This window comes from Salmo trutta, chromosome 26, assembly GCF_901001165.1.
Source record: "Salmo trutta chromosome 26, fSalTru1.1, whole genome shotgun sequence".
Taxonomy (NCBI): domain Eukaryota; kingdom Metazoa; phylum Chordata; class Actinopteri; order Salmoniformes; family Salmonidae; genus Salmo; species Salmo trutta.
The window spans coordinates 27,970,139-27,985,368 of NC_042982.1; the positions used below are offsets into that span (position 1 = coordinate 27,970,139).

The following is a 15,230-nucleotide window of genomic DNA, read 5'->3' on the forward strand; positions in this document are numbered from 1 at the left end:
TCAAAACAAACTCTGAACCAATTACATTCATTTGGGGACAGGTCGAAAAGCATTAAACATTTATGGAAATTTAGCTAGTTAGCTTGCACTTGCTAGCTAATTTGTCCTATTTAGCTAGCTTGCAGTTGCTAGCTAATTTGTCCTGGGATATAAACATTGAGTTGTTATTTTACCTGAAATGCACAAGGTCCTCTACTCCGACAATTAGTCCACACATAAAACGGTCAACCGAATTGTTTCTAGTCATCTCTCCTCCTTCCAGGCTTTTTCTTCTTTGAACTTATATGGTGATTGGCATCTAAACTTTCATAGTATTACCATGATGACCGGCAACACAGTTCATCTTTCAATCATCCACGTGGGTATAACCAATGAGGAGATGGCACGTGGGTACCTGCTTCTATAAACCAATGAGGAGATGGGAGAGGCAGGACTTGCAGCGTGATCTGCGTCAGAAATAGAAAGGACTTCTATTTCAGCCCTTGGCAACGCAGACGCTCGTTGAGTGCAATTGAATAACATAGATTTCTACATTTATTTTGCAACGCACGCGACGCGAGCGGTGTCGTCAGGGAGTGCCACAATGGCGCTCATTGGGGAATGAATGTAATTATACGTATTTTGTGAGTGTGTGTGCGTTGTTAACAGCTGCCTAAGTTACTGCCCAGATCTTCCAGTCTGGGCGCCCAGACGACGGGTCCGGAACGACAAACCCAAATCCGGACACCCACTGCCCATCCTTGTGGCGGCCTGCCCCGCTGTCAGAGACCCTACCAAGGTAAACCACCAGAGGGGGTTGACCGCAACGGTGATCACCAACCAGGGCATCCCCTGCCCATCCTTGTGGTACTTTGCAGCTTCCAGGAAACCTACCAAGGTAAACCACTAGAGGGGGACCGCAACGGCGATCACCAACCAGACATCAACTGCCCATCCTTGTGGTGGACTGCTCCGCCTTCAGAGAGCCTATCAAGTTCAACCACCAGAGGGGGACTGCAACGATGCTCTACAAACAGGAGATCACGTGGTCATTATTTTTATGATGATTTGTAACTTGCAGGATAATCACAAGATCCAAACCACCAGGGGGGGGGGACTGTCATGACGTGACCCTTTCTGGGTATAGATCATGGCATCCTCTCTCTCTCTCTCTCTCTCTCTCTCTCTCCTACACCCAGGTTCTGTTATCTCAGGTTGTAAATTCCTGGCGGAGACTCTCTCCCCCTGGCCATGCAGAAAGAGAGAGACACAGAGAGAACAAAGAATTTCACATGGCGAACTCCTAAATCCCCAAAATGGGAATTTTATACAAAATGTCCACTTGTGAGGAGGTAGGTGTAATGATCATCTGAAAGAGGGGACCAAGATGCAGCGTGGTTAGTGCTCATCATGAAATGTATTTACTGAGAACACTTTAGACAAAATAACAAAACGACCAACAGTTCCGTCAGGTGCAAAACACTAAACAGAAATAACTACCCACAAAAACCCAAAGAAAAACAGGCTGCGTAAGTATGGCTCCCAATCAGCGACAATGATGTACAGCTGTCCCTGATTGAGAGCCATACCAGGCCAAAACAAAGAAATACAAAAACATAGAAAAAAGGACATAGAATGCCCAAAACCCCAAAACACACAGAAAAACACCCCCTGCCATGCCCTGACCAAACTATAATAACAAATAACCCCTTTTACTGGTCAGAACGTAACAGTAGGAATGGTCTGTGGACACATAAGGGACGGGTATGACGAGTGTGTTTCATTTGGTGACCTCAGAGAGGACAGGAAACACACATAACTATATCTCTGAATGTGTACATTTCTCAATTATTGGGTTTGCATCTAATTATTGTATACAATTAATGAGTAAAGATTAAACTATTTGTGGAATGATGTAATGTGATGGTAGACCTTTAATGTGAGAGAACTGTATTCCCTTTAAAGTTTAACTAAGTCACTGGCCCGCCCCCGTGAGCACAGACATAATCTGGTGTCATAGATCCTCCTTTTCTATTATTATGAATAAAAACCCCTCCTGCGGAAATCCTCTTCAGACCACGCATACCACGGTGGACACTGAGGGTGCACAGGTTTGAGTTGAGACTAAGCAAACCCACAGCATGAGCTGTGATTGCGAATAGTTATTGAATTCCTAACCATACCACGTGGAGCATTGGCTACACGGCTGGAAATGGTTCAACTCTGAGACTATCGATCCCTACAGAATAAGAGCAAATCTTAGATGCTAATTACTAGTCTGCAGCTAGAAATTATGTCAACCTGGGATGCGAAGACCGGCAACCACCGAAACATCTATTCTATGAGAACATTTCTGAATGGTACTCTGAAGTATCCATTCTAAACACTAAAGATCTTCAGAGAAGCAGAGAGAGAGACGGTGATGAACTGATTCTCCGCAGACGAACGATTCCAACAGAAATCACGACGACACACTGGGCATAAATATATATTGATTGCAATTATTCCCGAATGAGTGAGCGTTCATGTGCAAAGGATTAGCATTTGAATTAATATAATTATCAACTGTGTAGTGTTTCCTTTTGTCTTTCCCGCCTGTTCTCAGTCCACACCCATTTCCCTTTGTCCACCAAGCCGTCATATCGGCTTAGCCCACTAAGAAATCTTCCCTATCCTTTGTTAGTAACCATATCTACTGTTGTTGGTGTATGTATTTCTGTGATTATTTAGTTAGTTAGTAAATAAATGATTAAGACAATTGGTGTATAGATGATTCATAGTAAAGGCTGGGTTCGTGCAGATAACCAACAATTTACGACGTTTGGAATGAGACTAATGTGAGGTAAAGAATAATTCATTAATTAGAAGACTAATTGATCAGATATTAAAATATCTGAAAAGTTATATTAGAAAAATTATAACTTTGTAATCTGAAGATTTTTCTTGGTGCCGCGACTTCCTAGTTAATTACATTTACATGATTAGTTTAATCACGTAATAATAATTACAGAGAATTGATTTGATAAAATAAGTCTTCACGTTTAATGATGCCAAAGACACAACACCTCTCATGAGGAGGAGACCAAGCAGAACTGCCAGTATCATGAAGACCAATAGCCCAAGAAGCCTCAGGCATATCCAGTACGTGACTGATGTTGCCGGGCAAAACACAGAGGCAGTGGCGAAAAGCCATCGCTCTCCTCCCAAAAATATTTTCTGCTGGATCAGTAAGAGCAAGCTTTTGGCATGATTCATCCTGAAGCCTAGAGAGAGCATGTGCAACAACAGCTAGGCTGTGTGCTCCGCTGCCTGAGCCAGAGTGTCCGTCGGTGGGGCAAGGGACAGACCGAATGGTAAGGTGAGATATTCGTAGACTATGCACTCAAAGGCGAACCTTAGATATCTCCTGTGTGAAGGTAACTAGCTGCAATTGCGATGGGACTAGCTAAAATTTGTGGGAACCTGCTATTAGTGGGATGTTAAAGCACTGGAGCTAAATAGCTAACAACGCGAATTGTGTGGAGGCCAGGCAACAGGTGTACTGTAGCTAGACGACAACCAAAAACGCTGCTAACAAGCTAACCAAGGTAACTTCACTCTGTTAAGTGAAGCTGAAGTTAGCAGAATTCCTGAAAATAAGCCATTCAACGCTTTGTGTTGGGGTGGTAACCCACACCAAAAGGAACAGTTAAGTTAAGAGCTAGTTTTCTGAATGAAGCTGCTTTACGGCTAGTAACCAGATAGTAACCAAATAGACTCATGAAGACGCGAAGAATGAGGAAACCAGAGCAGTGCGTACACCCACAAAGCTCTGATTGGCCTGTTAGGAGTGACTCTGATTAGGCTGTTAGGCGTGATTTGAATAATACTTCCACCAATGACCCACAAAATAGGGATGTCCCATAGTGAGATGTCGAACCCAGTTGACTGAAAGATAACTAAAATCTAGAGACTCTGAAAGACAGTAAAATCACAGATCTGACCCAAAAAAATGTTAATGAGTCCGATAACCAAGAAGTTGTTGGCCAATAAATTATCATTATTGATTCAGATCCAGATTAACTCACTGGATATCCTGGATGTGCGGGAAATCCTGGATAAGGGAATCCTGGTTGTCCCGGAAATCCCGGATAAGAAGGGAATCCTGGTTGGGCCGGAAATCCCGGATAAGAAGGGAATCCTGGTTGGGCCGGAAATCCCGGATAAGAAGGGAATCCAGGTTGTGCCGGAAATCCTGGCTGTGCAGGAAAGGTGGGCTGAAGGACATGAAATCACTTTAAATCAGTTGAACTGTCTTCAAATTCTCTGTCCATCTAATTAATATGTTAGGTACTACTCACCGCAGGGTTCTGGAAGGCGATGGAGGTCAACTCCACTTTCCCCCCGGCTGAGATGGTGTCCACTGAGTAAAACGGGATACGGTGCTTGAAGGTCATGAAATGGTTCCCATTCACATTCAACTGAAGATAGAGAACAGAGAACGACCATGAGCAGAGTCATTATGGACCTGAGGACAGTGAGTGAGAGAACAGGTGTCACTCACAACTATTCAAGGTATTTTCCAACCCATGAATTGAAATCCATTTTAACTCCTACGGCGCACAATTGGCCCAGCGTCGTCCGGGTTAGGGTTTGGCCGGGGTAGGCCATCATTGTAAATAAGAATTTGTTCTTAATTGACTTGCCTAGTTAAATAAAAGTTAAGTAAATAGATTATGAGTCACTGACTTCATTGAAATCATGTGGGAGCTCTGTAAGCATAGTATTTTACCGTCATTTATATAAAACAGAAAATGGTATATTTTACAATGACAGACTGAAAAGGATGTTGTGTAGTCGGAATGTACAGATGTTGGTTTTTAATTCGATCACTCTTTTGTTGATGAGAATTTTCCTGCCAACAGGAAATGCTAACTTTTTGTGAATTCAAGGTTTAAAAAGCTTCTAACATTTGTAATTTCCCCTTTAAAACTAAAAATGTATCAACCCCATTAACTATAATCCATATAATTATTAACATTTCCTGTGGCTGCAGGATTATTTTCCTGCTGTAACAAACTGGCTCAAATTAAGATCCTACATATGAATCCTCCATTTGCTATAGTAGGAGAGGGTTTGGGTGACCTTGAAGAAGTCCCTCTGGACAGTTATCTCGAGGCTGAAGCTGGAGCCATGTTGGATGGGGGAATGCTGCTTCCGCTCCTCTGACCCCCATTTGGACTGCTGAAAGGTGTTGGTCACCACATATCCAGGGTGACTGTCATAGCGTGGATTGAAGTGAAGGGCAATGTCTGCCCCTGCCATAGAACCACACTGCAAATTCACATGGAACCTGAGAAAGAGAAAGAGAAAGTGAGACCGAGAGAGATCATGTGCTTCCGGATATGTTAAACAGTTCTCGGAAAAAGTTTGAATAGGCGCTATAAATGTGTACTAGGCATTATCTGGACTGGAACGCAGCCTAGGACTCTCTCGAAGACAAATAATAAGCAAATGTATTATCAAAGCTTATATCTGCGAGTGGTGACCCACCTGTCTGCCCCATGGGGAACTCTCCCAGTGATAATGATGGTCTTTCCCTCCTGAAGCCCACCGTGGATAGAGCCGGTGAAAGGGAGACTCTGGGACATATATTAAACAGAATCATTAATGACAAACTGAATTGAATAAGAATGGAAAAATGAAATTACAACAACTATTATGTAGGCTAGAGGCCATTGACTCTTTCCTCTTTACTACATCCACTATTACTGCTTGTGTGATAATTATTAATAGGCCTAGGTCTACATAACGGAATACGCGAGACATTCACTGTAGCCTAATAACATACATGTTAAATTTGCACAATAGCATAGCATGAATTGATACTATGAATGTCTAGCTATGCATATATTGATTTTAGCATTAAATCTGTGAACTGAAAAAAGCAGACTAACTGGGAAAATAATGTACAGTATATTACTGAGAAACGGATGGGAGCGCATTTTGATTACCAGATTTGACCGTAAACTCAACTCTCCCAAAGTTAAACATTAAGAACGTCTACATTTTAAATACACAACACAACCAATCACATTATAAATAGTTGTAATAAACGTACCGGATTATAAAAAGGTTCCTGGTTATAAAATGCCATTTCTCTAAATCTCACTGTAAATCGAAACGTCTTCTCAGTTGCTCAACGCTCTCCTCTCATGGATGATGTGTCGTTTCAGAAATGTGTAGTTTCGTTTTTTCGTGAATTGAAGGGGTGGGAAGAGTAAGTAAGTAACAATGTAGCCTAGTTTACAATTCCCCTACATAGTTTTCCCCCTAACGAATACCTCTATCGAAATATGCTGCAGTTTGAAATATCGGTCTTGCCCTAATCGGTAGGCCTACACACAGACTAATCAAGAGACGATGCGGGCCGATAGATTTTTATGCTTTTTCAATCATTAACCTGCAATTACTCAGTCAGGTGTTGTCAGGAAGTTGACACAGAATTGGACAGAGTTTGCTGTGTATAGAGGTCAGTTTGTCTCCATGCACACAGACACATGCTAACATTTACATTTTAGTCATTTAGCAGACGCTCTTATCCAGAGCGACTTACAGTAGTGAATGCATACATTTCATACATTTTGTTTTTCTTTTCTGTACTGGCCGCCCGTGGGAATCGAACCCACAACCCTGGCGTTGCAAACACCATGCTCTACCAACTGAGCCACATCACATGTAAAATGTAATAACAATGGCACCTTTTTATTTTCTAATAATTTCTTATTCCATATCCTAATTAATTCCCCGATTGTCACCTCAACCCAAGACAACTAACTGTAGACTACCACTGTCCTTTAGACACTTCCATTTGTCTCTCCTGGATTCGGTGAAGATATTTCAAATGTTGGTGTTTTAGTAATAATGCCACAAATACACACATTCATTTGTATTTGTTTCAAAATGTTCTACAAGAGAAATAACCATGTACTACGTTTGTACTGACATTTTACACATACTGTATATTGCATGACACACTTTTTGATGTAATCCTGCATATCAGTAGCAGAAGTGTATTATGACCACCAGAAGACCACCATAGTGCAGGTCATCATGGGAGTCAAGAACATGTCTGTTTTCTAAATCATCCTCTCTCTTCTGGGAACTGGTGAGACACTGGCACCATATTTGAGGTCAAAGTTTTGAATCCCAGATTCAAATCAAATCAAACACTTGGAAATAAATCAACTGTATAAATGGTGTCTAGTGGGAATTGTGTGCTTGTAATTTAGCTGCTTAATATATCCTTAATGTAAAGTGATACCTTTTTTTATCTAACTGATCATACATTCAAACTGTTGTAAGCATTCCAAAACAAGACACAGAACCAAATTACGTGAGTTTAGTTTTATCATCTTTCACTGAGGAAACCAGAAACTCTTTCAGAGTGTAGCCACAATCTGTACAAAAATATACATTCTTATTACATAAAAAACATCAACCCATCTTTAAGTGATGTACAATTTGTTTACACGGTGTTTTGTGAGGGAAAAATAGGTTTTAAAGCTCTACATAATTAGATGTGAAGTACCTATAATGTAATGTACAATGTAATATAAAGACTTTGTACACATAATAAAATAAATGTTCTGTACATTAAATAAAACAATTCTATATATATTTATATATTGGATACATTTATATTTGTGTTGTTATCACTGCTAACATTCAATCACTACAGTCTTTCACAGGGTTAACCTCTGGATGTCCAGCACATTACATTCAGCAACCAACCAAACAAGCATGCACACATGTCCCTATACACACACACACACACACACACACAGGGCATGCTGACACAGGCACACAAAGAGGGCACAAGAGGCAAATCAACATTTGACATTGAACCTCATAGTATTACTTCCTCTTGCATACTGAAGGCTAGAACCTAAGTTGAAGGGTGAGAGACAGAAAAAGAGAGAGAGGAAGAGGAAAAGAGAGAAGAGAGTGAGCGTGAGAGAGTACAGAGCGAGCGAGCGTGAGAGAGAGAGAGAGAGAGAGAGAGAGAGAGAGAGAGAGAGAGAGAGAGAGAGAGAGAGAGAGAGAGAGAGAGAGAGAGAGAGAGAGAGAGAGAAAATTTTTAAAGAAAGCAAGCGGTTAGACTAGACTGTTTGCGCCACTACTAGTACCAAAATGTCAATACATTAACTGCAGTTAGGCAAAGAACAACAAACTAACAAACAACCCAGGCAGTGCATTATGGTACATTTAGCAAGTTGACAAAGATACATTACTCTATATATTGGTTACTCTATTGGCTGTGATACCAGTTGATTTCATTATGCAGGGTAGTCCATTCCTCTGAATTCCTCTAAATCTAATACCAAACAGGCTATTCCTTAGAATTGATAAGCACAAGTTGCCACTGAGAGATGTGTTATTTGTATATGTAGGGGCAGCGAGACTGCAGGCCCTTACTGCAATGGTCCCGCAAGCAATGATGATGAACCCAGGGCCTTCACATGGAGAGCAAGGAGAGAAGAAGAAAGTAAGATGGGATAGATCAAGGAGAGGAGTGGAGGAGGGATGAATCAATAGGAGAAGATGTTCACGGAAGAGAAAAAAAATGATATGGGGAAACAAACGTTGGTGTTGGGAAGGGGGTTTGAGGGGGTTGGCAGTAAAGAGGAGGTGGAGAAGGAGGGGTCCAAGGGAGACAGGGAGGGTGAAGTGGAGCAGGAACAGGTGGAGTCAGTCAGTGGTCATCCAGGAGAGAGCAGCGGCGCCCAGAGAAGAAGAGAGGGAGGGAGGGAGGGAGTGAGTGAGTGAGACCCAAACAGATTTCAAGAGAGAGTGATATGACAGAAATATTCACAGAAAGGGGGACACAGGAGAGGTGGGACACTCAAGCCTCCAATCATTGCCCACAGAGATGGACAGCATAGAGACAGGGAGAGGGGTATGGGGTGGTGCTATTATAAAGTATCCTCTCTTTTAGAACATGGACAGATTTAGGGAATCAAAACAATCAGCTCTGAAATGAACAGTCACAAACCAAACAGTTTCAACAGGCTATTTCACCTTTTGTCCTGTTCAACCTTTACTTAAAAATTATAAAATGTCTATCTTTTAGCAAAAATGTCCTATTGAAGACAACTGTATATAAAGTTGGTGATTTGTATCACAGTCATCCCTTTTAGTTATTTAAATCAAAGGTCTTACAAAAAAACATACAGTAGGCCCAGGTTTATCAGAGGTCTACACCCCTCCACCATAAACACATTCTTATTCACCCACTCATACAAACACCCCCTCATACAAACATCTCCCGGCTCCATCCAATGTGACATCACTGGAGGGAGAGGGATCAACAGGTACATTGTGAGCCATGAGGGAACCCAATGCCATCAGGAGTGGCATCCCCATAGACATAGGAGAAGTATTTTAAATATATACAGTGAGTATATACAGTATATCTCAAATGGGATCCTGGTCTTTAGGATACATACTCGGCTGACTTCCAGAAGTGTCCTGGATGAGAGAGCCTGCGGTTGAGCTTCGGCAGCTTCTCCAGCATGTCAGTCAGCTGGGTGAAGGAGGGACGCTCTTTTGGCTTGAAGGACCAACAGGCAGACAGTATCTCCTACAGTACAGGGGGGGGGGGATTTATCTAATCCTACATCCATCATTATAGCTATACACACAACGTAGATGTATAGTTGGGACCGAGAGATTGAAAAACAGCTTCTATCTCAAGGCCATCAGACTGCTAAACAGCAATCACTAACTCAGAGAGACTGCTGCCTACATTGAGACCCAATCACTGCACTTTAATAAATAGATCACTAGTCACTTACACAATGCCACTTCAAATAATGCCACTTTAATAATGTTTACATATCTTACATTACTCATATCACATGTATATACTGTATTTTAAAACATCTACTGTACCTTGCCTATGCCACTCAGCCATCGCTCATCTATATACTTATATGTACATATTCTCATTCACCCCTTTAGATTTGTGTGTATTAGATAGTTGTTGGGGAATTGTTAGATTACTTGTTAGATATTACTGCACTGTTGGAACTAGAAGCACAAGCATTTCGCTACACTTGCATTAACATCTGCTAACCATGTGTATGTGACCAATAACATTTTATTTTATTTGATAACCCATTCATCAAAGGCTTTGGCTCTGGTAGTACGATGTCAGTCTGTTTTAATGATATCACTCGCACACTGAGAATAATATTGTTTGGTTTATTATCATGTCAATACAGTACACTAAGCTTCCCAGAGGACATCACACTGTCACAAACTGCTCTTTGACCTTTGACCTTACCGTGACCTCCTTGCCCAGGCTGACCTTTGCCAGGACCTTCTTGATGCCCTCTCCGCTGCCCACCTGCCAGATGGTGGCCTCTGCCGGTTGGTTGGTGAGTGGCCAGCCACGGGCCTGCAGCTCGTACCAAATGGTGCTGGGGGTGAAATATACTGTATGGTTAGCCCCTCAGTCTTAACCTTGTATACAAACAGCATATACACATTCATTTCATGGGGAGCCACATTTCAACCGATTTATGTATGTATCCCCCATAAATCCAGTGTTGTTTGTTTTGAGCAAAATTTTCTGAAAGCATTCAGATGTCCTATATTTAAGTAAATGCAGTATTATTATTATGGCAGGATATAAGATGGCCAGAAATGGTGTGCACCCAAAGGCGTAGACGTCTGCAGCATTAGAGAAAGGCAGGCGGTCCTCATGGTTCCCAGTACCCATCCTGCGGACGATCTCAGGGGCCAGGTAGTAGATCCAGCCATGAGGGAGCCTTAGTTCATTCTCTCGCCTGGGCACACACACAGACACACACACACAGACCCAGACACACACACACAGACCCAGACACACAAACAGACACCCACAGATGGAGAAACGTACACTTTTGATCTTTCATCTGGACTCAAAAGGTATAGAAGTATGCTTCTCAGAGTGTTCAACTTTTTACAAAGTGTTTTTTTGCTTACCTCTTGTGGTACTCTTGTACCACTCCGGACATTCCAAAAAGACCAAAGTCTGTGATTACCACTTTGTTTGTGTCATAGAACACATTCTTGGACTTCAGGTCCTTGTGAACGATTCCTTTAGCATGAAGGTAGCCCATACCCTGAGGAAGAGGTCAGAGTTTAGTCACTTTCAGTGAAAGGAAGAGTGGGCTGCTTACAATGTACTTACAATTAAAGAGAAGTTATAACAGTAATACCACACCTTAACAATTTCCTGAGCAATCTGCCTTGTCTTGTTGATGTCTAGTGTGTTCTTGGCATCTCTTACAACAGAGAATAGTGTCCGACCTTTGCAGAAACTGAGAGAAAACAAGAGGAAATGTCAGGGGGGAAAGTGAGTGAAAACTGGGTCATCTCGTTTCTCAAAACAAAGCCTTTCCTGGTTTCCTCATTTGTTAAACCAAAACGCATTTAATACTTCTCATAGATTGATTCAAGGGTTCCAGCTTTTCCCTGCTCAATTCCCTTACCATCCCCACCTCCCTTTCCCCCTTCCCTCCCCCTAACCTGGTGATGATGGCGAGGTGTGGCGGGGCCATGCAGGCTCCCATGAAGAGGACCACGTTCTCATGGCGGGTCTGCCTGTAGTTCATCACCTCCTTCTTAAACAGCTTCAGGTGGTCCTGGTTATTACCATCTATCTCTAGCAGCCGGATGGCCACCTCTCCATGCCAGCGCCCCTTATGCACCTTCCCCCAACGGCCCTGGAATAGGGAGGTACAGTATGGGCACTTGTGTTATTAGCTACCCTGAAGCCAATTTTTTTATCTTACTTTTCAAGGAACTCGAATTGAATCCATTGGCCTTTTTTTAAAGGAGACATGCTATCACGTCCTGACCCTTGTAAGATGTCATTTTCTATAGTAAAGTAGGTCAGGGCGTGACAGGGGGTGTTTTGGGTGGTTTTCTATGTTTTCTATTTCTATGTTTAAGTTCTAGTTTTTCTATTTCTATGTTGTTGTTTTTTGGGTTGATCTCCAATTGGAGGCAGCTGGTCCTTGTTGCCTCTAATTGGAGATCATATTTAAGTTGGGTTTTTTTCTATTGTGTTTGTGGGTAGTTGTTTTCCGTTTTGTTAGTATACCTGACGGAACTGTTGGCTGTCGTTTTGTTGTTTTTGTTTAAGAGTTTTCATTAAAGTAAAGTATGAGCACTCCACACGCTGCGCCTTGGTCCCCTTATACGACCCGTGTTACACATGCAGATACCAATTCACTTGAATATGAGCCCTACTACCCAGTGGTGTAAAAATACTTTAAAGTACTACTTAAGTTGTTTTTTGGGGATATCTGTACTTTACTACTTATATTTTTGACAACATTTACTTCACTACATTCCTAATGACAATAATGTACTTTTTACTCCTTACATTTTCCCTGACTCCCAAAAGTACTAGTTACATTTTGAATGCTTAGCAGGACAGGGAATTGTCTAATTCACAGACTTATCAAGAGAACATCCCTACTGCCTCTGAAATGGCAGACTCACTAAACACAAATGCTTCGTTTGTAAATGATGTCTGAGTGTTGAAGTGTGCTCCTTGCTATCCGTAAATAAAAAAAAACAAGAAAATCGTGCTGTCTGGTTTGCTTAATATAAGGATTTTTTTATTATTTATACTTGTACTTTTGGTACTTAAGTATATTTTAACTATTACATTTACTTTTGATACTTAAGTACATTTTAAACCAAATACTTTTAGACTTTTACAATACTTTTTACTGGGTGACTTTCACTTTTACTTGAGTAATTTTCTTTTAAGGTATCTTTACTTTTACTCAAGTATGACAATTGGGTACTTTTTCCACCACTGCTACTACCCCACCTCTGTGTAGATACACTCGATGCCTGCCTGCAATATAAAGCAAGCCATGGCCACGTCACTCACTGTCTGTAGGAGCGAACCATTTTCGTCAACGAGGTGGTGTACCTAATAAACTGACCACTGAGTGTACAGTACCAGTCAAAAGTTTGGACACACCTACTCATTCCAGGGTTTTTCTTTTTACTATTTTCTACATTGTATAATAAAACGTGACGACATCAAAACTAAATAATAACACATACAGAATCATGTAGTAGCCAAAAAAGTGTTAAAACAAATCAAAATATATTTTAGATTCTTCAAAGTAGCCACCCTTTGCCTTGATGACAGCTTTGCGCACTCTTGGCATTCTCTCAACCAGCTTAACCTGGAATGCTTTTTCGACAGTCTTGAAGGAGTTCCCACATATGCTGAGCACTTGTTGGCTGCTTTTCCTTCACTCTGCGGTCCAACTCATCCCAAACCATCTCAATTCGGTTAAGGTCGGGTGATTGTGGAGGCCAGGTCATCTGATGCGGCACTCCATCTCTCTCCTTCTTGGTCAAATAGCCCTTACACAGCCTGGAGGTGTGTTGGGTCATTGTCCTGTTGAAAAACAAATGATAGTCCCACTAAGCCCAAACCAGATGGGATGGCATATTGCTTGTAGCCATGCTGGTTAAGTGTGCCTTGAATTCTAAATAAATCAGACAGTGTCACCAGCAAAGCACCACCAGACCATTACACCTCCTCCATGCTTCACAGTGGGAACTACACATGCGGAGATCATCCATTCACCTACACTGCGTCTCACAAAGACACGGTGGTTGGAACCAAAAATATCACATTTGGACTCCAGACCAAAGGACAGATTTCCACCGGTCCAATGTCCATTGCTCGTGTTTCTTGACCCAAGCAAGTCGCTTCTTATTATTGGTGTCCTTTAGTAGTGGTTTCTTTGCACAATTCGACCATGAAGTCCTGATTCACACAGTCTCCTCTGAACAGTCTGTGAAGCATTTATTTGGGCTGCCATTTCTGAGTCTGGTAACTCTAATGAACTTATTCTCTGCAGCAGAGGTAACTCTGGGTCTTCCTTTCCTGTGGTGGTCCTCATGAGAGCCAGTTTCATCATAGCGCTTGATGGTTTTTGCAACTGCACTTGAAGAAACATTGAAAGTTCTTAATTTTCCAAATTTACTGACCTTCAACACTTTTTTGGTTACTTCATGATTCCATATGTGTTATTTCATAGTTTTGATGTCGTCACTATTATTCTACAGCGTAGAAAATAGTAAAAATAAAGAAAAACCCTTGAATGAGTAAGTGTGTCCAAACTTTTGACTGGTACTGTATATTTAACACTTTGTTAAGCTGTAGTCATTCACCTTGCCAATGAGCTCCCCTAGCTCCAGCTGCTCGTAGGGGATGTCCCACTCCTGCAGGTACACGCTGGTCTGACTGGCCTTACGGGAGATGGGTCCCCTCCATCGGCCCCCGGCCATCCTGCCCCGGTAGCTGGGCAGGTCCTCTAACTCGTCCCCATCACACTCTCCGTTTGTGTGGCCCTTGTCTCTGCTCTCCCTGCTACCATTTCCCTCATCCTCCTCTCCTAGGTATTCCTCCTCTTCTGCCTCCTCTTCCTGAATACACAGAGACAAAGCATGCACAAATTGTGTCATGTCAATCCAAACAAAACATACATTTAGGCCGGTATTCCATGTAATTGCAAATTTCTGGAAATCAGTTTCAGAAGTCTATTCTATTATTTTTGCCGGTTTATCTGCACACAACAGCACAAGTAGAGAGATCGGAATACAAACTGAAACCCAAACAGAGGGAGTTCTCTATATGGTAAAATGGTCCCGTCAGTATCATTGCACCACATAATTAACTAGACTAGAGAACTGTCACTTGATCAGGTTATGCTGCTGGGTGGTTTCCCAATCTCAAAAAATGGAACTGTTTTCTCTTTCACTTTTTCAAAAAGTACCGAACAATGCAACCGATTTCCTGAGTTCTTCAAGGCTAAAATCAACACCATTCAAAAGAACATTGTATTCTCCAACCTCAACCCCACTCTGGCTCCTAACCCACCACCCATATCTGACCCCCCTCTAAGTGATTTAGCTCTAGTCTCACCTGCTGCTGTGGTAGAAATCATCTAATAAAATGAAGACTACCAGTGGCCCCCACGATCCTATTGTAACATCACTGTTCAAAACATACTCAGCTGCTCTCAAATTGTTCAGCAATTCTCTCCATACTGGGCAGGTGCCGTCACTGTTCAACATCGCTGTCATCACCCCCTTGCTCAAGAAACCATCCCTTGACCAAGACCTCCTCTCAAACTACAGGCCTATTTCCAACCTCACATTTTTATCTAAAGCCATGGAGA

The 15,230-nt window shown here is 41.9% G+C and overlaps 2 protein-coding genes across 6 annotated transcripts in view; both read right to left on the bottom strand.

Annotated features, from left to right (window-relative positions):
* Positions 1-6,379, bottom strand: part of LOC115163578 (galectin-9) — a 30,045-nt gene extending 23,666 nt beyond the window's left edge. Inside the window, exons 1-5 of one of the 2 annotated variants that reach the window (XM_029715574.1) lie at positions 6,080-6,379; positions 5,512-5,600; positions 5,104-5,311; positions 4,320-4,439; positions 4,047-4,235 (exon numbers count right to left, since the gene is read on the bottom strand). In XM_029715574.1, the coding sequence (XP_029571434.1) occupies positions 4,047-4,235; positions 4,320-4,439; positions 5,104-5,311; positions 5,512-5,600; positions 6,080-6,115 (642 nt within the window). In that variant the 5' untranslated portion in view covers positions 6,116-6,379. The remainder of the gene's footprint in view (positions 1-4,046; positions 4,236-4,319; positions 4,440-5,103; positions 5,312-5,511; positions 5,601-6,079) is intronic. The other variant, XM_029715573.1, reaches the window with a different exon arrangement.
* A 1,722-nt stretch (positions 6,380-8,101) lies between these two features.
* Positions 8,102-15,230, bottom strand: part of LOC115163577 (kinase suppressor of Ras 1) — a 68,620-nt gene continuing 61,491 nt past the window's right edge. For all 4 annotated transcript variants that reach the window (XM_029715569.1, XM_029715570.1, XM_029715571.1 and 1 more), the window contains 8 exons: positions 14,221-14,475; positions 11,536-11,732; positions 11,231-11,327; positions 10,990-11,129; positions 10,680-10,811; positions 10,307-10,442; positions 9,468-9,601; positions 8,102-8,474 (listed from right to left, as the gene is read on the bottom strand). In XM_029715569.1, the coding sequence (XP_029571429.1) occupies positions 8,396-8,474; positions 9,468-9,601; positions 10,307-10,442; positions 10,680-10,811; positions 10,990-11,129; positions 11,231-11,327; positions 11,536-11,732; positions 14,221-14,475 (1,170 nt within the window). In that variant the 3' untranslated portion in view covers positions 8,102-8,395. The remainder of the gene's footprint in view (positions 8,475-9,467; positions 9,602-10,306; positions 10,443-10,679; positions 10,812-10,989; positions 11,130-11,230; positions 11,328-11,535; positions 11,733-14,220; positions 14,476-15,230) is intronic.